Source organism: Nicotiana attenuata, chromosome 12 (assembly GCF_001879085.1).
Source record: "Nicotiana attenuata strain UT chromosome 12, NIATTr2, whole genome shotgun sequence".
NCBI lineage: Eukaryota > Viridiplantae > Streptophyta > Magnoliopsida > Solanales > Solanaceae > Nicotiana > Nicotiana attenuata.
This window is the reverse complement of record NC_032000.1, coordinates 48152508-48176702: the sequence shown is the minus strand read 5'-3', so window position 1 is coordinate 48176702 and position 24195 is coordinate 48152508. Positions and strand designations below refer to the sequence as shown.

At 37.9% G+C, this 24195-nt stretch overlaps 1 protein-coding gene across 1 annotated transcript; it reads right to left on the bottom strand.

Annotated features, from left to right (window-relative positions):
* On the bottom strand, positions 19596 to 23774 carry LOC109235689 (type IV inositol polyphosphate 5-phosphatase 9). The gene is made up of 8 exons (XM_019401894.1): positions 23638 to 23774; positions 23043 to 23218; positions 22712 to 22819; positions 22291 to 22627; positions 21654 to 21838; positions 20988 to 21096; positions 20731 to 20882; positions 19596 to 19947 (listed from the first exon to the last, which is right to left on the bottom strand). The coding sequence occupies exons 1-8, from the start codon at positions 23656 to 23658 to the stop codon at positions 19692 to 19694; spliced, it is 1344 nt and encodes a 447-aa protein (XP_019257439.1). The 5' UTR covers positions 23659 to 23774; the 3' UTR covers positions 19596 to 19691.

The following is a 24195-nucleotide window of genomic DNA, read 5'->3' as shown; positions in this document are numbered from 1 at the left end:
TCCACACTTTTGGTTTGCGGCTGTACTCACTTTTGTGGGGTCCGCACTTGGCAATCTGCGGCCGCACTCATTTTTGTGCGGTCCGCACTACCTCTTCTGAGTCTACTTTACTGCAACTATCAAGCATGCATGTGTATACCATATGAGCTTCAATTCTAACTGATTTTTATTACTTATATGTTGCATACAATGGTTAGATCACGGGGCAGAGGAGATACATCAAAAGGGAGGGCAAAACCCTCCCGTGACCGAGGTCCAGGCAAGAGTAACCTACCACTTGCCATCCAAAGAGCCATAAGCAAGAAAGCTACAGCCAACAGAGTTCCTGAACCTTCTGAGACCAGTGAGTATCTCCCATCTGGGGAAGCTTCTTAGGGTAACTCCATGCAAACACAGCCGGAAACCCAATCACAACAAATCCCGAGTAGATTCCACTTGGTCGATGAGTCATCTTCCACTGCCAGTTCTTTTGAAGGTTCGGAAGAGGATAGTCAAGATTCTAAGCCCTCTTTCTCAAATGCCTTGGCTTCACCAATCAATATAGATGATGATGACGATGTCCCGGATGATGGTAGAGGGGGTGATACTGCAGTGGGGAATTTAAAAAGGTCGAGGTAAGGGAGATGTGGGAAGACAGGTTCATCAGCTTGACCGCCTTCAACAGATTTAAAGAGTGGTGACCCCATAGATCGCTCACTCTTGAGCAACAATTCTTGATGAAGTATTTGGACAAGCACAACCCAAATGTCTCTAGATAGTTCCAGGAGAGAAAATGATGGAAATGGTTCACCCAAAGCGTCCGCGATGCAAATGACCACTTGGTTAAGGAATTTTACGCCAATGTGGCTCATATTGCGAAGGTACCATGGTGATAAAAGTGCGAAATCTAAAAATCCGATTCGACTCCTATGCTTGAAACTCTTATATGGGATTTGAAGAACTGGAGGCAGTCCAATACTTGGAGAAGCTGGCTATGGGTGATGCAGCTCGCCCGTGGCTAGCTATGATTTTGGCTATTCGAGGACCAACACCTTCGTGGCTTAATGCAGGGGTTCCCATAGTACGGGCCACCTTAAACTTTGAAGCAAAGGGTGGCAGATTTTCGTGTGCAGCTGCATTGATCCGTGCCTCAACGAAAACAACCTCCCAATTCCCTGTGCAGTCTTGGTGGCCTCAATTATGGCAGGGTGCCCGATTAATGTGGGTGCTATCATGTCCACAAACATCACTCTTGCTGTCCAAAAAGATTGAAGATCCTACCCATACCCGAAGTTCCTCACAGAATACTTCAAAGATCAAAAGGTGGAGCCAAGTCAATGTGATACATAAGTTAAGGCTGTGAATCCTTTCTCATGGTACCACCTACAGGGTAGTGACAACCCGAAATTCAAGGGTAAGGCAACTACCTCCGCTGGCCAGTCTGAAGAGCCGACGGTAGTAGTTACTGATTCAACTACCGAGCCTTCCACAGTAGTCGGTCCGTCCACCGGGACGATAGCCATGCCACCTTCATCTTATAGACCACCATCTCCATTATCAGTGCCATTATCAGTGCTAGCTTCATCCACTAATCCACAGACTGTGGTGCGAGTCTCCCAGACTTTGGCAAGTCTCAACAACTGGATGCAGGCAACTACTTCAAAGCTGTCTGACAGATCCAGTGATGTTGTAGCGCAGTCAGCAGCCCCAGCAGAGCCACAGGTACCTCCGTCAGTGGAGGCAACATTAAAGAAGATTCAGGACAACCAGAAGACTAACATGGCTAAAGTGGTGGCACATGGGAAAGCTATTGAATATTTGGTTAAACAGGTCAAGAAGATGCGGAAGTTTCAAGCATCGAAGAAGTCAGTGGAAAAGTTAAGAAAAGAGATTGCTAAGATTACATCTGCCGGAGATCTACCATTGAACCTTCTCATGGAGTCAGCAGGCCTAGCAGTACCCGAGGCACTAGAGGCAGCAGCCGGCCAGTCTAAGGAGCCAGTTGCGACTGTCCACACCGCTGAGGAGATGATCCATATGCTCTGCAACCTTGTTGTCTCTCAACTCTCTACCCTTTCCCTGTTCTTATTTTTGTTATACATTGGGGACAATGCTTATTTTCATTTGGGGGGTGGTCTATTTTGATTGATTGACATTGACATTTGGCCTATAATAACTCTTATACTCTTTTTCTTTTATCTTTATTCTCTCTTTGATTATGTATATATTATTCCCTCTCATTCGATGTATATATTCATTCCCCTTATGTATATATTCATTTCCTTTTGGTTTGTATATTCATTTGTCTTACTTTCTGTAGTTTACTTCATAGCTTCTTTAGTTTGTTTTTCGTAGTAGTATAACTTCTTAGCTGCTATAGTCGCTTCTTTTTGATTTGTTAGCTTCTTTTTCGTTTAAGTGAACAATAAGCCTTTGGTTTTCTTAATGCCATGGTTATTTCCAAAGGTGGATTCTGTGTGAACCGGGTGGCTCTTCCCAATGATGGATGGCGTGACGACCTTTTTAAGTGATTGAGTCCGTTTTCTTTTATGTTTAGGAAAATATAGTAGTAATGAATAAAAAGGGTCTCAAGCATGCTTCACTTGGTACCAACACATTTACCTACGACCTTATGGTTAAAAATAAAGTTGTTGGCAGAAAATAGCTCTAGTTGTGACCTTTTGACTCTCGTGTTGACTTAAGCAGTCATCGAGTGGTTCAGTTGAGCCATTTGTGATTCTCAATCTTAACTAGGGTTGTTGTAGGCCCTCGACTCCATTCTCTTTAGCAATCCAGCAGTGTGAGAGGTGAGGTATTGAATTGCAAGTCAAAGTACCCGTGCTAATAGTGTAGAACTTTCCCCGAATGTTTTTCTAGGCGAAATTCTACGTGTAGCTTGGCTTGAGAAATGAAAGTAGGCTCTCTTTCATCCGATTTGAAGTTTGAAATCTTCCATAGCCTACCAATGTGATATCCCTAGTAAACCCATTTGACCCTAAGCCCTTTTTCTTTCAGTAACCACGTTGCAAGCCTTTATCCGTTTTGTAATGACCCTCTCTTGGCACCCAATCTTTCCTTAGCATTCTTGAGAAACAATTGGCAAAAACATAAGTTTGGAGGAGAGACGAGGAGTTTGAAAGTGATAAAAGGTACAAAGAAGAGAAAGAAATGAAGAAAAAGGGAAGGCAAAGAAAAGAAAGAAGGAACAAAAAAAGGAAATATACTAAAAAGAAAGTGAATAAGGTAGAAAGTTGAAGGGATTCAAAGAAAACAATGATGAAAGGCATGGAGTAAATAAGAAAGGAGAAAATTGAATGTCATGACCAAGAAAGAGTGACGTTACGTCTCTCTAGTTCCCCCGAGGAAAAAGAAATTGACTCAAAGAGTCAACAAAGTATGAGCCAAAAAGAGAAAATGGAGTGCTTAAGGAAAGATGAACCCATTCTATTCCATCAAGTCCTACCTTGATCCAAAAAGCCTTCATTACATCCTGAAAAAAGACTTATATGATTTCAAGTGAGTAAGCTCACATTAGTGTTGATTCACATGAGGGGCAAGCTTATGGTACTTAGAGCCGGACTCGTGTCATTCTTTTGAGAGAGATGAGCAAACTTTTCACAATCCTTGTTTCGAGTGTTACATTCTAAAGTGAGATTTGCTAACGGAGAGTAAAGGAGGAGGATTTTTGGATCTGCAATGATCTACGTGAAAGAGCGAGCTTCCTTGATGAATAAAAATCAACTCTTGATGCTCTAGTGTCACATTAGAACTATTGTACTCAAAAAGTCAAATCATTGCATTGTTGATAATTCATACGTGTTGTGGGTAATTGTTGGTCCCAATTGATGTGTGATTGATTTACCATAGGCCAGCTGAAGTATCCCCTTTTCTAGTGGAGGCGGGAATTGCCTTAATTGCTTGAGGACAAGCAAAATCTTATGTTTGGGTGAGTTGATAAGTAGGGTTTTTGACCACTTATTTGCTCTTTTTTACTTGCGTTTTTGCTCAAAATACTTAAAGGTATTCCCGAAAACTAATGAATTGTGCTTTCTTGCAGGAGTGTTGCAATATGAGCCAAAGAAATCAAAATCAACTCATAAAGGAGTTAAAAGTGGACAAGGACCAAAACAAGGCAGAAAGGCCCACAGTGCGGACCACACAATACTGTGTGCGGCCACAAAACAAGAAAAGAGCCATGTCAGTTTTTCTTCGCAGTATGCGGACCGCACAAATATCGTGCGGTCGTAGACGAGTAGATTTAGAGAGTTGGCTTAGGCAAGCTGAAGATATGCGGACCGCACCATAATTGTGCGGCCGCAGGATGACAAGTGCAATCGCACTCACAATTATGCGGTCCGCAGAGGAGAAGAATCAGAGAGCTGGGTTCAAGTCCAAAGTCAAGGAGTGCGGACCGCAATAATATTGTGCGGCCGCAGAAGCAAGAGTGCGGCCGCACTCACAATTGTGAGGTCCACACAAGAAGGAGTGCGGTCGAAACCCAAAATTGTGCGGCCGTAGAGATGGAACCTGTCAAGCCAAGCCTATTTGTGCGGACTGCACACATTATTGTGCGACCACACAACCTCCGCAGGGGCATTTTCGTCAGATATTTTCTGTTATGTATAAATAGAACTTTTTGTCATTTTTAGGTGAAGTTTTGTTTTTTGGAGAGCACCTGAGCCATTTTCTTTACTGTTTTGAGTAATATTGTACTAGATTAGCTTCTAAACATTAGATTTTCTTTCTCTAATAAATTATTATGCATTCTATCTTAATTTCTTCCTTCTTCATGAGTAGCTAAATTTCTAGCTAGGGTTATGGCCCAACCCTAGTGTGGGTATTTAAGGGTGTTTGATTTAGGATTTATTTGTGATTGGGTTAGTGATATTTAGCATTGTTCATGCTTGAATTCAAGCATTAATGGTTGCAAATATTGATTCATGCCTAATTGACTTAGTCTCTTCTTGAGAAAGAGAGACTAAGTCTAGGAAAACTTGGCTAACAAGAAATTGGGGTGAACTCAAGAAATTGATAGGCCCAATTAAAGGGTCAGATCTAGAGATAGTAAGACCCAACTTGAGCATATATCACTTGTTTTGTGCAACACCCATTTGGACTTGAGAAAGCCAAATTGGGCAAAATTACTCAAACTACAAAGAGGTATAGAGTGGATAATTGCGTGTGATTGCTATATTACAACCCCGACTAATCAAACTTGCTCTAGAGCTTACAACCCGTTAGGTAACCACCTAGGTGAAAGTCACGACCCTAGATCTTTTATCATTTGAAAAATAACCAAAACCAAAAATATTGTCTTCTAGTTTTATAATTGCAATCAATAGCTCAAAGTAGAAATAGAAACAACAAACAAGAATGTGGAAGTGTAATTTGAGGTACATCATATGATTACACTAAATATATACCTAATCCCAATTCTAACTCCTTGTGGATTCGACCCTGACTCGCGTTGGGTTTTATTATTGCTTCGACCGCCTCACTACCTATATTTGTGGTGTGAGTTTGGGTGACATCAGACACCTCCCACCATGTCCTTCCTCACTTCGCTGTCCAAATACTACCTCAATTCAAAATCCATCTCTGTAGCACCTGAACTAATAAATTAATACCAACTCTGCCTCCTCGAAGATCATCTTTCTCGAGCCATCGGCATTTGAAACACTGATTCGATTCTGAAATTACTACACACAGCCATCTCTAACAACCACTTCTCAGGTACCATTTAACAACACCCTGGCCCGAAGGCAAATCCAAGAATACCATAATGCCGACAAACCTTAATGTGTTCAAACAAGGACGATGATAACAACTCGCTCGAATACGCAGGGAGAAACATCATGCACCACATCTCTAGTACCACTACAACTCCTTGATGCCCATTTGATAACAAGCAATCCATGTCGCATAAGATTGAGTGGGAAGAAAATGAAGGCATAAGCTTTAATTGAATCAAATCGCACGAAGAGGAATCAAGAAGGGAAGCGCTCCAAACAGACATGTAGCCTCTCGAAGATAAGTACAAACGTCTCTGTACCAATCCGCAAGACTACTAGACTTGCTCATGACTCGTGAGACCCTAGTGAACCTAGAGCTCTGATACCAAGCTGTCACGACCAAAAATCCACTATAGTTCGTGACAGTGCCTAACGCCGCCGTCAAGCAAGCCAACGATGCCTAATCAACTTAGTCACACATTCTATTATTTTTGAAATCAGGAATCCCATTAAATGAGTATAGTAAGGTCTGGTACTCGCAGAAACCCCTTGATTTTTATTTCCAACTTCCTTATAAAATATAAATTACAAGGTAAAATTATAATAATTACGTGAACTACAATAATGAACATCCAGTAGCTACCCCCAAAACCCAGTGTCACAAGTGCATGGGCATCTACTAAGGAGTAAAATAATAATACAACATCCGTCTAGAATATAAGTTAGACAGGATAATATAAATAACTCTGATGGAGACTCTGTATGCTGCGGATCATAAAATAGAATGCAGCTCAGTGTAAAGTCCACACAATAGTTGCGCCCTTGCGCCCATGGTGTGTGTGTATATATATATATATACATATATATATATATACATATATATATATATATATATATATATATATATATATCTACCTGCACAATAAGTGCAGCAAGTGTAGCATGAGTACGTAAATCAATGCGTACCCAGTAAGTATCTAGCCTAACCCCGGATAAGTAGTGACGAGGGGTCGATGCCAACACTCACTAGAGGTCCAATAAAACAGTATTCTAAATCGTAAAAAGATATGAAGCACAACAGTAATAGTAAGATGAACGGTAACCAACATAATCTTTGAAAATTTCTTTTAACGATATAAATTTCTCAATCTCGTATCCTATCTTAACAGCTCGAAAATATCATGTGCCAATCATAAATGAATAAGAAATACTATATAAAACGCAAGGCATCAGTGGAAGGAAAATCCCGTTAATATTCAGATCCCATTAGAATAAGAAGCTTTAACGGGTCCTTGACCCCACTCACAAATATACGTGTGAGGTATGAAATTTAAGGAAAACTTAGCAATGAATACGCACAACGCGGGAGAAATTCATAAGGGAAGCACAAATTATCCTGCGGATTATCAAGTAGCTCGTCACATCTCTAAAATAGCGAGTCTCTCACCTTATGCAAGTCTAGTCTCAAGTCAAAACGCGAAATAAAGGAATTAAAAAGCAAAGATGACTCAAATAGTACAATTATAGCATCGCGTGAACCTATGTCTACCCGAACATAATCAGGAATTCTAGCATACGCACGGACATCCGTCACCTGATACGTGCGTAACTCCCGTAACATGTAGCACATAAGTATATAACACCTACGGGGTAAATTCCCCCTCACAGGTTTAGACAGGAGACTTACCTTGCTCCGAAGTTCCATGACCGGCTTCGATGCCACTCTAACTCCTCAATTCAGAGCCAAACGATCCGAAGCTAGTCAAACAATGTGCAAATCAATCAAAATATACTCCAATGATTATAATTAATCCATTTATAAAAATTTCCAACTTTGCTGGAAAAGTCAATAAAGTAAACCCTCAAGCCCACATGCCCCACTTTCGAAAATTTTCGAAGGTGAACTTAACCCATAACATTGCAAACTCAAATATATGATTTATTCCAAATTCCATGTCCAATTTCGTGGTCAAAATCAAAAATACCAAATTCTAGGTTTTCTTCAAAATCCCACAATTTTCACCAATTTTCATGTTCAAATCCATGCACAATTCATGTGTTTAACTTACAACGTGAAGAAATCACTTACCCCATAATAGATGATGAAAATGGTCCAAAATTGCTCCAAATTCGGCTCCCATGGAATAAATAAAGTGAAAATGAGCGAACGCCTGATTTTAAAAGAACACTGCCCAGTCCGGCCTTCTTCACGAACACGGCAAGTTCATCGCGTTCGCGAAGCGCTACCAGCTCTAGTTCCAAACTGTTCTTCGGGAACACGAGTCAAATCTTGCGAACGCGGTGTTTTACCAGGCAAACGCGGTGCACCTACCGCAAACGCGAAGGCCAAAATCTCCCAGGCCCAGTTTCCCCATCGCGAACGCGATACCCTGATCGCTAACGCGTTGTTTTGCTCCTCGAATCTTCGTGAACGTGTGCCCATAGTCGCGAACGCGAAGCAAAAAAATCCAGCAGCCAAAAATCCCTCATCGCGAATGCGGTGACACCTACCAGCAACAGCAGCAGCAAAACATGAAGAAATGATCCGAAACCACCCCAGAACACACCCGAGGCCCACTGGACCTCGTCCAATCACACCAACCAGTTCCATCACATAACACGGACCTGCTTGAGGCCTCAAATCATACCAAACAACATCAAAACTACGAATCGACGATTGAAACGTTCTTTAAACATTCAAACATTCAAACTTCGCCGAACGCACCCGAATTACACTTAAACATTCCGGAGTGACGCCAAACTTTACGCACAACTAACAAATCACGATAAAAACCTATTCCAAGGCTAGAAACTCAAACATACATCGATAACACCAAAGTCCCCCATAAACCAAACTTAGGATATTCTAAAACCTTCAAAATGCCAACTTTCCACAATAAGCAATCAAATGATCCCGGGCGACCCGATAGTCAACCCGAACGTACGCCAAAGTAAGAAATTATCATACGAACCTATGGAACCTTCAATCCCGATTCCGAGGTCGTTTACCCAAAAGTCAAACCTTAGTCAATTCTTCCAACTTAAAGCTTCCAAAATAAGAATTTTCCATCCGAATCAACTCTGAACTTCCAAATATTCAACCGTAACCTTGCGTACAAGTCATAATACATGAAGTGAAGTTACCCAAGGCCTCAAACCGCCGAACGACATGCTAGAGTTCGAAACGACCGATCCGGTCGTAACAGAAGAAGTAGTGATGAGGGGTCAACATCGACACTTACTAGTGGTCCAATTAATAAAATATAGGAATCATAAATAGTCATGAAGTACAACATGATCAATAGAATAAGGAGCTGTAGATTACGAAATCCGATAATAAATATTATCAGTTTAAATGTCCCCAATGGCCACATTGCTATCTCAACAAATAGGAACCATCAGTTAGATATCCGATCTCAGGTCATAAAGAGAATATTACGTAATTACCAAGTTTAATTAAGAGGGTAATCTCGTGGGTATTCGGACTCTTAGCAATTTTACGCACGAATTATGTCGAGGTCGTTCGGCCCGATCCATATAGTCGTGTACATACACTGCTGTCACGACCCGGATTTCCCACCCTCGGGAGTCGTGATGGCGCCTACTCGTGGAAGCTAGGCAAGCCACACATTTAGAGTCCATAATACTTTTGTTTTAAATCCATGTTTACCAATTAAACTAATAGGAGATAAATAATTAAACAACAGCGAAATTCATAATTTTGCGGAAGACTTAAACGAAGTAAACCAAAATAATAAGGAAAATCCACATATGCCTCTACCCAGGACTGGTGTCACAACATTCACGGACTATCTAAGAGTGCTACATACAACTGTCTGAAACAAGGAATAAAGTCTGTCTCGGATACAAAAGGAAACAGATCATAAATAAAGATAGAGGAGATGCCGGGCCTGCGGACGCCTGCAGGACTACCTCGGGAATCTCGGACTGAAGGATAGCTCCCAATCTACTGCTGATGACCAAAAGCTACTCCCGGACCTGGATCTGTGCAAAAGAGCACAGAGTGTAGTATCAGCACAACCGACCACATGTGCTGGTAAGTGCCTAGCCTAACCCCGGCGAAGTAGTGACGAGGCTAGACCAAACTATCAAATAAACCAGTACAGATATACAATATATGGCGGAAAAATAAACAAGAAATGAGCAGTTAAAAGGGAGGGGGTACATGTCTCGGGGAAACAGTTCAACTTAGTAGAAACTAAACAAATGTGAAGGAACAGCACAGAATCTAAAACAATATAATAACACTACTGTTGCGGCGCGCAACCCGATCCATAGGTATATATATATATATATATAACTGTTGCGGCGTGCAATCCAATCTTGGCAACATTTTCAGAGTCCATAACCACGAAACAATCTACTCATGAGAACTCCCAGTCTCCAAATTCATAGAACCCACGGACCACCATATCCTATCTCAACTCCACCGCCTGAATGTATAACACTTCTCCAATCCACGATCATCCCATGAGGAATACCTCTATAATTCTTCCGTGCCACAAAGCAAAATTTGAACATCAGTAGATGATCAACCAGGAGAGTGTCGCGGTACCAATGGAGTATCCATAAATCAAACACATTGCCCCTTCTGAAATGTACACTATCATCAAACCATGCCAAATAGTAATATCATTTACCTAGTCAGCTGAAGCTATCCATTCTGCCTAAGAATTTTATGACCTTCTCTTCAAAACTGAACTGATATTGCTCATGGTAATCTCAATCGCACGCAGCACACCACACATACCATGCCATCATATGAAAAATACGAGAACTTCATAATCCACTCCGAGTGACAAGCAACTACATACTCAATTAGCCAAGAGCATTCCATTTGATCCCACCTAGGAGAAATTCCCAATACGCAACATGTTCCACATACCGGCAGAAAAGGTATACCTCGACCATGGTGGAAACCATGGCGAATACTTTGAAACCCATTTACACTTAACCAAACCGTCAGGACTGAATCCTTTTAACTCAACCAAGCTACGCAAGCTGTCAAAACACAAGTGTATCACCACAATACACCTATAGAAACTCACCACATCATAAGAACCCAAAGAACCGATCATACCCATCACCATGCCGATCCAACCTACTACCAAGCTGTCCTATTCTCCGAGTTCCTTCCAAATTGCCTTTAAACTAATACTTTTCCTTGCCATACCACAACCAAAACTCACCACACGGGACCCTAGCATAAAACCACACCGCCCTAAGGCCCATAAGTCGTTTAATACCCTCTTATGTGAACACCCACTATCTCTTAAGTACCCAAAACACCACAATCAAAAACCCACTCTGAAGAGACCTTAAGTAAACCTAAAACTTTCCCATTCGCCTTCTGGTTACTGAAATATAGAATTCATAATGGGCTAGAAACGCCACAAGCCTCAACACCATCCAACTTAAATCTCATATTCTAGCCATATACAAATCCGCAAAATTCTCAATTGCAACATTTAAATCTTGAATCCATTAGAACCATTCTCGAGTGCCTTCCACCCTGCTCAAATCTCAATCAAACCGACTAAACGGACCGAATGGCCCGTATCCCATTAGCACAACAACACCCAAGGAGTAATTAACGCCTCTAAGCAACTGAGAATATTTTTACTCCATGAACACTAAATCCTTCATGAATAACAACTCAATCATTCCATGATTTCCATATACCCATAGAGTGCAATACAACCCACATCCAGAAATCCCCTTACTCGAGTCATTCTCGATCTCAACCTCTGTAATCCATAACTGATTAACCAATATACCTCAAACTGAAACCAATACAACACATACCGTGCAATCAACCCGTCGATAATAGACTCCCCCACTTGGCGCAAAGCCAAGGAATAAAGCATATGATAACTTACAATACCCGTACTCTGTTGCTGTCAAAATCCCGCACTGAAATTCAACTAAATCCTTCATAAGCTCATGTAACACAAACGATCTAATATCTCAGATCATCTGCAATTTTTGCATTCACCCTTGTAACAGTCAAGCCAATTTTCAAAGGAAGAAATCTTGCAGATCGGAGAAAAAGCAAGGGCGAATAAAAAAACAATACCAAACCCTCTTCCACAAGTGATCCAAGCTCAAATTACACTACATATAATTCACTGGTAAAAGAGGACTCGCTACAAAACAACATACGATTACACAAACCTCAGGACACTCCGTAGGAGATAACCCACCTGCTTTGCCTCAAACTAACATCTCCTTATGCCGTTCCACAGTCATAACTATTATGCAACCACTTAATCTTCCTGGGTCTGAACTCATATCACGACATGCAAATCTACTTCATTCCTCAACTAAACAACATGAAAAGATCCTTCAACACACCCATAACTCGAGACTATATGTCAAATCAAGATGGGAATCAAACACCAAATAGTTCTTTCTACACCTCAAGAAAACCCTGCTCGTCACATTCAAACCATATGAACACATCTCACAGTCACAGCATACTCATCACGTAGCCATCCAGCCACAAATTCCACTAATAGGGGCACTACCGAACATATAAAGCCAAAAGTGCGTGCTTACACAATCAAGATCTCTATGCTCAAGCTGCAGTCAAAACCCGGCCCCAAGCCGTCGATGCACAGCTGATACCGAGCGTTCATATGCACATACGAATGCGTGGAAGGAATTCAATGTGTTACGCTTCAAGCTGAATCAATGACGCACGATAAACAAAGAAAGATGGGAAGTATATCCTAAATGTCATGTAGCCTCACAAAGATAGGTATGGACGTCATCATACCAATCCGCAAGACTCTACTAGACACTTGCTCATGACTTGTAGAACCTATGAAACTAGAGCTCTGATACCAATCTGTCACGACCCCAAATCCACTAGTCGTGATGGAACCTAACCCAAACCCACTAGGTAAGCCAACTAATAATTATCCAATTCCAATAATATAATAAGACAATCAAACAAAGGAATTATCTTAATCTTAAACCTTTCCCAAGGACTGGTAGTACAAGTCATGAGCTTCTAAGAATAGAATTTACAAAGCGGATATGAAGTAAATACATCTTATGTTTGAAAAAGTACATAAACAGAGTTTTATAAATCTAAGGCTACCATGAACAAGAAGCACCTACAACAAGGACGCAAGTACATCTTCCAATCCAGCTCCCATCGAACACAGCAACATCGGTATCCGAAATCTGCACGTAATGTGCAGGAAGTGCAGTATGAGTACAACCGACCCCTTGTACTCAATAAGTAACAAACCTAACCTTAGGTTGAGAGTAGTGACAAGCTGGAACACAGGTCGGGTCCAACACCAATAACCAATAGCAGCTCACAACAACGTAGAGCATATAAATAATGGAGTACCTCATAAGTAAAATGCTCAACTTTCTTTCACAGATTTTTCGAAAATAGTTCTGTTTTTCAATAATATCAGTGAAAACTCAATTTCTCTTTTGAAATCGTCGTAAAATATGAGATAGTTTGAAAACTGTAAATCTTTGTAAAAATCCTTTTTCACAATAAATAAGACGTTTTAATTTCTTTCCAAACAACAAGTGTGAGATACCTCTCTATAACCACATATCAATGTGTGTAAAAAGTCATGAATGACGTGATACCGTACAACATGAGGAAAATGCGTCTCTATGCATGTTGTCATATATGCATGCCAATGCCATGTATCTCAGATATGAATTATGTACTCACACTCTCAAATTAATCAATCTCACTGTCTCACACTTTCCACTCATCATGCTCAACCACTCGGTACTGTATATGGCCCAAACGGCCCAGGGAAATCCATCCCGGAACATATACAACACGGACTATAAGTCACCCAATACCGAGGAAAAAGGGCAATCCAACCTTGTGGAGAAATCCATCTCCAGATATCAGGTACTTTGGACAAATCCATGTCCAGGGAAATCCATCCCTCAATAATATCATCCGCGCTCACTGGGGGTGTGTTACGACTCCGGAGGGGCTCCTGCAGCCCAAGCACTATCATAATCCTTAATATAACTGCTGCGGCGTGCAACCCGATCCCATAACTGTCACTCATAATCAGGCTCTCGGCCTCACTCAGTCATCAATCTCTCCAGTCTCACCCACGGGTTCACAATGTCATGAAAACTGACCCGGAACAATGATATGGTGTATCAATAAGTAACAATTGAGACTGAGATATGATATGAATGCATGAATATGACTGAGTACGAAATATCAATAAAATCAGTGAGATGAAAGCAAGCAACGACCTCTTTGTTAAAAAGATTTAGAAATTTGCAGATGTAAAACAATTAAACGGAAGCAAATGATTGCAAATTGTAATCATGAAAACAAATCAAAAATTTATAAGTCTACTACTGTGTGCAAACACCTGGTATCACAAGTGTATGAGCATTCTACTAGAATATACAAAAGAGTACTAGTCTACTATCTGAAATGTAATAGACAGAAAAATATAACAAATGGAAGACTTCGGCCGCTGCAGAACGGCTCGGAAGGGCAGCACATCGTGTAGTCTCGAAGCGGGGATCAAATACGCGCACCGGACTGTTAACCAGATGCACCTGCCTCGGATCCTGTACAATTAAGTATAGATGTGTAGCGTGAGTACATAAATAATATGTACCTTGTAGGTATCTAGTCTAACCTCGAAGAAGTAGTGATGAGGGATCGACTCCGACACTTACTAAGGCCAACAATATGATAATATAAAATTCTAGTTAAGCATGATATATAGAGATAACAATAAAACTCAGAATAAGAAGTAACTGAACAATCCTTTCACCATAGTAAAGAAACAAATCACTTCCTTCATTTAAAACCAATAACCTCTCAATTCAAGTGAAAGAATACCATATATCAAAGGGACTACCAGTTCTATTATCACACACGAAGTTCACCGAGGACGTATGGCTCGATCAAACATAAATATAAACTATGCACTGCCGAGGGTCGAACGGCACAAACCATAGATGCATCTATTAACCTACCGAGGCGAACGGCCCGCTCCCATCAGAGTAGTGGAAAGAGTCACCCCGCTCGCTGAATAAACTTGCGACACGGTTAAATATACATTTATCAATAAATCATAATCTTTCGCGATTCTTTTCAAAATAAAGAAATTCAACTTGAAGCTTTTGAAATATTAAAATCCTCAACTTAGTTCCATTCGATACAAGTAACAAATATAATCAGATAACGGTGTCCACAAAGCATGGAGTAAGCCCAAAACTACCCGAACATAAACAGGAGTAGTAGCTACGTACGGACCCTCGTCACCTCGTGCGTACGTAGCCCCAACAAATAGCAACACATATTAATTAAGTTCACCTATGGGGTAAATTTCCTCGTACAAGTTTAGAAAAGAGACTTACCTCGTCTCATGGCCTACTTTCCCGTCCAAAATTATGCTCAACCCCTCAAATCGGTGCCGAACAATCCAAAACTATTCAAATAATGTAAAAACTAATTAATATATGTTCAAAAGTTCATATTATAACTATTTAAGTGATTACACAACCCTAAATGTAAGGTTCCTAAAATTCACCCTCGGACCCACATGCCCGGATTCCGGAAATTTTCGAAGAAAGTTATTACCCATAACCTTAGGAACATAAATATATGATTTTCACTAAGTTTCATAATCAGTTTTGTGGTAAAATCTCATTTTTATCAAAAACCTAGATTTTCATCTAAACCCTTGGATTTCACTAATTTACATGTTATAATCTACCCATAAACTATGTATTAAACTCACATTAGGTAGAAATTACTTACCTTCAAAAGCTAGGTCGAAATCCCCCTTTTTGAAGCTCTAAAATCGCCCAACTGTGTGAAGAATGGGATAAAAATGCCTAAGTCCCGTATTTAAAACAAGCTCACTGCCTCCAGTGATTTTCGCACCTATGGTGCCTTGGTCGCATCTGCGGTCCCGCACCTGCGGAAAAGACATCGCAGGTGCGCATTTTCCCCTATTGGCCAAGCTCCGCATCTGCGGACTCAATGGACCGCATCTGCGCACAAGCCCGCACCTGCGGTCGCGCAGGTGCGCCAAAACATCCGCACCTGCTGTGCCTGGGTTGCCCTCGCTCGTTCGTTTCTGCGGCTCGTGGCTCGCACCTGCGGCTGGCCAAGCGCAAGTGCGATTATGATAGCAGTTGTAGCTTCATCTCTTGCTCCAAAGTTCCAACTTGGTCCGAGCCTCGTCCGATTGACACTCGGGGACCCTAGGTCCCCGCCCGAACATACCAATAAGTTCGGAACCATAAAACGGACTCGCTTGAACTCTTGGAATGCCCGAACCAACATTAAAACTAAGAATCACACCCCAAAACCAATTGATCAAACTTATGAACTTCAAGTTCTTCAATATACTTCCAATGCGCCGAAACGTACTTAAACTACTCGGAATGACACCAAATTTTGCGTACAAGTCTTAAATGACATTACGGAACTATTCTCGGTCTCGGAATTCTGTTTGGACCTCGATAACACAAAAACCCTCTCCAAACCAAATTTAAAGAACTTCTAAAACCTTCAAAGAACCAACTTTCACTATTAGGCGCCGAAACGCTCCCGGGTCATCCAAAACCTGATCCGAACATACTCCCAAGTCCGAAATTATCATACGAACCTATTGGAACTGTCAAATCCCGATTCCGAGGTCGTTTACTCAAAATGTTGAACGAAGTCAAACTTGGCCTTTTAAGCCAACCTTAAGGAACCAAGTGTTCCGATTTCAACCCGAACACTTCCAATTCACAATTTGCCATCCCCGCAAGTCATAAAACAGTAAAAGCACGTACGGGAAGTCTTATTTAGGGGAACGGGGTTCTAATAAGCAAAGCGACCGATCGGCTCGTTACAATATAGGTGTCAGTATTTCATTAATTTAGTAAACAACATATACTTCTCCAACATGTTCCAGATCCACAATTAAAATGGTCTCTTTGGACAAGCGAAGCCCAAAATATTGATGGGCCAGTCCTTGTCATCAACGAATATTATCCTAAATGGATTCCACATTTCACTTATTGCCCATCAAGAAGTGAAAAACAATATAATTTTTTAACTAAAAAATGACTACATATTATACAGTCTGTTTAATTATACATACTATAATACCTTGACAAAAATGATCATAACATTAGTTTTGCAGAAGTTTTATAATGTTTGGTTAGCCTTATAAATGAAATAATCGTCACATAACTTAAATACAATATGTTGTTTGTCTTATTAGCTCCACAATACTAATACTCATATAATTTATGTAAAAATATATATTATTATTTTATGCGGGATAGAATGTGATATATTTAAGAGTACATATATCAGAAATACATGAATAAAAGTAAAAAATAAAAATAAAAGTTCTTAAAGTAAACAATCACAACATCATTATCAACGCACAATAATTCCTACATTATAATTCGCGCTTAATTAGTACATGAACCAAAGTAACCTCTTATGCTTTCGAACTAGCATTTTGTTAGTTAGGAATAATAGTAAAAATTACACGGGAACCCTATTTGGTCGCCTCCATTTAATCTGCACCCACTTTTTAAATTATTTTTTGACTTGTACCCACTATTTAAACAACTTCGGGCCAAATTGATCTCCTCCTCCTCCTCCTCCTCCTCCTCCTCCTCCTCCTTCTTCTTCTTCTTCTTCTTCTTCTTCTTCTTCTTCTTCTTCTTCTTCTTCTTCTTCTTCTTCTTCTTCTTCGGGTAACAGTAATTTTATACGGTGTTTGTGAATATATTTTAAGTTAGTTTATGATATTTACAGTGGTGAGCTGTTGTGGCGCTTTGTTTTTTATTATTGCTTAGGGTTTCTTCTCTTTCTTTTTCTTAATTGCAAAATGGGTTCATTAGATTTGTTGTTGTTTTGACAAATTGATTATTGGGGTTTGTTCTTGATGATATTTGGAGGTTACATTTTAAATTTTAGCTCATTTGGAGTAGATTTAGGTTTAAATCGTATATTGGATTGTTATTCGAAGAACAAATTTCTGTTTCTGGGCAATTTGCACTTCAGGCCTATTTGGCCTTAAGTGCCAGAAAACGTTGGTTGCACTTCAGACATTTTGGCCTTATGTGCATCTAAAGTGCAATTTTTTACTTCAGACTTATTGGCCTTGAGTGTATGAAACCATTGGTTGCACTTCAGACCTATTTGGCCTTAAGTGCACCTAAAGTGCAATTTTTTCACTTCAGACCCGATAAGTCTGAAGTTGATCATAAAGTGGGTATAAGACTTGCAATTTTTTTTTGCAAAGTGGGTATAGGTTCAATTGTGACCCCAAAACCGAATATAGATGCAAAAGCCCCGCAATAACACTTGTTTATGTAACAAATCCACAATTAGAATTGTCTCAATACTGGACAAACTAAGCCCATAATTTCAAGGGGTCAGTCCTCTAAGGATTCCACATTATATTTCACTGTTTGTGATGTCTCAAATTAAAGCATCCACTTTGAGGGAACACTGAGGATGCACACCCCATATCTCTTATGCATCATCAAGCACTTCACAAGTCTAAATTATTTGGCTTTAAAAAATTAAACATCTTTAAACAAATGAATTAACGGTATAGAAATGAATACGTATATCTCTGTGTATAAAGAGATTGAGAAAGAAATGAGTACTATCTTTTAAGTAATCTTATGTGATTGTATCTTACGCTGTGAATGAATTATCGTCAAAAATTAAAAAAAAAAAATCGTATTTTAGTTGTAATGATTAGTATATCTTCTTGAGTAGCGTATGATAGATGACTATCATTTCAATTATAGAAACATAAATAACTGAAGGATGGAGTTTAAAAAGAAAAATTGTAAATTCGAGTTTTTCAACTATTTGCTGGATTAGAGCAAATTCTCATGCTTATAGTCTTGAGTTATCAGACTTTTTTATTTCAATATTTCATGAACCAACAACCAAGTCCGCAGATAAAAATTAAACTAAAAAGAAAAAGGTGGAGTATATTATTCTTGAATTAAGAAATCGTAACGTGTGTCTGTGTGTACAAAGTAATCAAATATTGTTAATTAATATACGAATTTCTCCAATCTGATTGGCCGTTTCTATCCAATCAAAATTGCTTGAAAGATGGTGCCAATCATTTGCAAATCCTTCAATTTCTTTATCCAAGAACTTAAATAAAAACAAAAGCAGGTGGGATATTTTTTATGCATAGTTAAATTATAAAGAAAAAAAAGTAAATATAAAAATCTTTGGATGGAGGAAACGTTTTTTTATTTCTGGATGGAGAAAGCATTGATTTTGACATATATTGGTCACTGATAATAACACGGTGGAATAAAATATTCCAAGTTACAATATACATGGTTACCTTGCGCTTTCAGTTAAAATATTCTAAGGAAAGTTGTGAGATATTTTTATGTCCTTAAAAAATTGGGTTACGTGAAAGCATTATTTAGCTCTCTTATTAGAGAGCTAAGCATTTTTGTTTTTCAACTTCATTAGAATTCTATAAATTGCCGCTCTCCATAAATTGATATTATTTCTCTCTATATATACCGTATAAAAAGTGCCAAAGCTAAAGGTAAAAAGAAGGTTCAATTAGTTCCTTCATCGATAAATTATACTAGATATATAAATAACGTAAAAAAAAATTACGTATTTTTTTTGATATAATGTGATTTATAGATCCCTTGACATAATGAAAGTTTTTGGCGCAGTGATGAAGGTGATCGAAAAATTGCTTTAGATCATGGGTTAAGTCTAAGTCCTCAATGTAGGATTTTTTGCATCTTTTGAATATTTTGTTAGAATTTCTGGCTTCGCCATTGTATGGTTATGTAACTTCTGCATACTGAGATTCACAATACTCATTAGCTTAAAAAGGTTCTTTTCTTCATGATCTCAGATTTATATTACAAAAGTCAAGATCACACAATACTATATTTTTGGGGAGGGGAAGTGTTATTCTATATATGTTTAAGTTGCAGGCTTAATCTGGCATTACATGGAAAGTCATCTTTTGGTGAGTGCATCTCTAAGCGGCTTGTGATCTGCTCAAATCTTTCTGATAAAAAGAAACTTTGTAATCTCTTCAACTTTCTTGATACTCTTATTTGTGTGCTGAAAATTGCCATCACTGGTCTGTGATCCGATAATCTTGATTCACCTCTTGCATACAATTGTTGCTTTAACCCTTCTCCATACCAAATTATCCTATCACACCTGATGTAGTTCCACAAAATAGAAATTAAATTAGCCTTTATCACCTTTTTTTTTTGTTGTTATTTTAAATTAAGGGGAAAAATAACTCAGAATACAATAAATAGTAGGTCAGAACCCATAATTAAAACAATATATATAATAGGATCAATGCTCAAAACATTAAACGTTGAACCCATAGAGTTTAAGTCTTGAATCCGTTTCTGCATATGTCAGGTATTAAGCAAAGGGATGTGTAAAAGTAGAACTTATTTGTTGTGTAAAAAAATTTTACACTATCATGTTAAATTGACTTACATCAACCTGGCAACCTAGAAAATAGAGTAAAAATATGCTATAACCGGTTAAAGTTAAACTGCACAAATAGTGTAGAATTATCTATATTATATTCCCTCCGTTTATAAAAGATTGTCCTAGTTTGACCTGGCACAAACTTTAATAAAGAAGAAAATATTTTTGAGATATGTGATCTTAAATAAGTCTTTGAGTGGCTTTAGAACTTTTGAAACTTGTGTTTTTAAACTTAATGTAGCTATAAATGCTTTCTATTAAGAAAATATTGAAAGGTATCAGTCTTAATAAAACAGACTAATAAGAAAATAGTGACAATCTCTTTGAAACAGACTGAGTAATTTTTAACTTAAATTCTTAATGATACTGTCATCTATGTTTTAAGCCATCTCTCATGAGCAAGATATGCAGATGACACATATATATAGAGACAAAAACATAGAAGAACTGCATTTTATTTGTGTTACTTGAATTACAAGTAAATAACAAACTTACCATGCAGGAGCACGTTTCTTTTCGCCTCTTTTGACCTCTGTTCTACCATAGTAATCACTCGAATTTAGATAATATTTGTAAGTAGGGGCAAATTTGATCATTCCTTCTTGCCAACCTTCAAATACTTGTCCATCCATTAGCTCCATCTGCAACTATTTTATCATGACACATTTTAAGATCTTAGTTCTAGTTGTTTATTAATTTGTAATTATTGAGAAACAATAATTTTTGATTTTGATATTTAATCCATATGCTACCTGATCATTTTCCAAGAGTGCATTCCATTCTCCTTGTTCCACTAATAATCTTGTAGTTGATTCTGGTAGAGAAATCCTGTAGTTCAAATCTCCAAGCAATATCACTCGGCTACAACCAACCAATTCAAAAATTAGGTTAAAAGTGATGTCATGAAGATATTTGCTTTTTAAAATGATATTTGTGTATTTTATGTAAAATTGATTGTGATGTGACACAGATATTTACTTTTTATATTGATATTTGTGATCTTAACGTAAAAATAATCAACTTTTCCTACCATTCGTACAAAAAATAGTTATACTTTTACAACTTGTTGAAAGTCAACAAGATTAAGAAAGTGATCTCTTCATAATTAATAGGCAAATTGCCGAAGTTGGAAATTGTCTTTTTCTTTTGTATTCTTTTTGATTTGTTACTATTTAATTGTGATTCTATTGGCGGCTTCAACTAACAAGACAATGTTTAACTCTTCAACAACCAATAATTAATTGGTTGTTAAGTTTAATTAACTGGACGTACTCATGTCTTATTACCCTAAATATCTGTCATAGATTAGAATTAACTAAAAAAAGGCGATTAATCAAAGTAATCGTAACAGATCTTTTTTGGACGGTTTTATTAAATTAAGATATATTAAAGGACCTTAATTAAAATAATTGACATACTCATGATCTAGAATCTTTCTTGGTAATTCAAGGGAGGAGCCTTTTGGAAAAGTTGTTCTTGAAAATATTTCAGCAACATTTGCATTGCGAATTTTCTCATCTCCTTCTCTACCACCAGAAGCTAGATGACTGCACACAAAACATAAGCTTGTTTCATGCAACCGAAATCTAACTGATACTGCACCCTGCAAGAGTAAATTTTAGACATAATTATACATAATAAAAGATATTATCAATACTGTCAATAAAATATTCCTTCGAAAACCAAAAAAAAAAATATAAAGAATAAACTTCCTTTTAGCATAAATTAAAACACGATAATACAAAAAAATTATGTGAGTTTATATAAATTAGTTGTGGTTTAGCTAATCAACTTTCATAGTAAGACAGGTGAAAATTTATATATCCTAATCCAGAAATAACATCAATTTGAAAAGTCAGGTTACTATATATATTTATGCGTTAAACGATAAGACGGGTGAAAAATTCATAATAAAGTTGCTATTTAAACGTAAAATAACCCAACTTCGTTAGCAACGGATATATGAGCATTATAGTTCTTGAAAAGGAAAGAGAATTTTCTTTCTTGGAAAGTTGGATTTATGATGAAAATAATATTAATAACTATATCGATTACCTTGTTGCCTAAGCAACCCATGATGCCACAGCCAACACAAGAGACACTAGGGTTTCGAATGAAGGAACGAAAATCATTTCGAACCCATACTGATATCAATATTCCCACCATTTGCTTACTGATAATACAACTGAATTCTTGTGGAATTTGGCCATTTTCATCATTTTCATTTCCATTCGTATTTTCCTTTCCTTTCTGTTTAGTGTCTTCATTTCCAACTCCTTTGGCTGTTTTCTTGTTCAGAGCTTCTCTTATTAAGGAATTCCACTTTGCTGAAATCCTACCACTCTCTGATCCAAGAACATTTGCTGCTCTTAGTGGCACTACTTCTTGAAACCTTCATATATTTTACCAGTTAAAAAAAGTTTCATTTTGAAATTAAATTGAATTAAAAGAAACATTTTGTGCAATAAGAAAATACCCAAAAACATAGATGTCACATGAAGTGTGGCATGTGCCAAGCAGATCATCCACATTGAAATCGTCACTTGGTACAACTCCTCCAACGTTCCATGTATTAACAAAAACCCTGTGGAAAAAAACATATTTATCCAGGAAAAATTAAACCCTTTCTAGAAAATATAGGAATCTCCCAGAATCATTCCTTTATTCTTTTTTGAGAATTTAAAAACAATATAGTACTAATAAAATAGAATACATGTTTCAATAATTTCATTGGTTGAGCACTAACCACTAAAATCTAATTAGTGGTTGAAATTAATGGTTAGTATGTTGAGCTCTCCTCTAATTACCTGTAGTTTTGAGTGTCCTCGTGATCATTGAAAATAATGTCATTAGAACTGAAGGATTTTTTATCAAAATGGGGAATCTTTAATAAATATTCTGAATCACTTGGAAAATCTGCCACGAAGTTGGTGCTCCCCAATCTCTTTAGGACCTTACTAGCTACCAATCTTGGCCACATAACCTTGAAAAAATGAGGAAATTTTTTGAGAAAGATAATTAGTACTACATAAAGATAACAAAAAAATTCAATAAGCCATGCAAATAACCATTGAGAAAATCTAATTACTTCCAAAGTATATATAATTATTGTAAACTTCCTCTCCCACCCCAACTTAATTAGATTCTTGGATACATCTTGAGAAAGGAAAAGTATATATAATATACTAAGAGGTACATATTATGACTGAATTGTAGATGCTCAAAAAGAGAACTAATGCAGTAAGTACTGTTGATAAATCCTTGAAGATGTATATAAGACGCGCAGTGATACACAAAACATGCAGCTCGACACAAAGACAGGATAAGAAAATGGAAGCATGAAAACCAGTACACACACACACACTAACACACACACACACACACACAGAGAGAGAAGCATACTTCTCCTTTCTGTCTTGGCATGGTGAAGGTGAAGAGTGAAGAGTAAAGAGAAAGGGTATAGTAATGTTGAAGATGGTGTGAAGGGAGGAAGAAAGCGTGGAAATAAAATGGACAAAATACTTGATGCTGCGGAAGAAGGAGAGGATTAGAACCATGAATATGTTACTATATATAGTTTGAGAGGACAAGAAATTTAAGAAATAAAAATAATTAATGCGTAAACTAATTATACGGTAAGTATTAGAATTGCCTTTATTAGTAATCAACAATTAAATGAGATATAGTACTAGTTCAACATATCTTTTCATCTTTCTCTTTAATAAGATAATTAGCTAATTCGTATTAAGTAAATAGTAACAAATCATAGATGTCAGTAAAAATATAGTGAGGGGTTAAGTTTAAATATTATTTTTTCCATCGAAAATTTATGTGATACGGGCATGGAATTAAGAAGAAAAGAAAAACATAATAAAAAGAAAATTACGCCATGTAAATTGGAACAAACATAATAATTTTAAATGCACAAGTATTTATTTTTGAAAAAAATTAGACTATAAA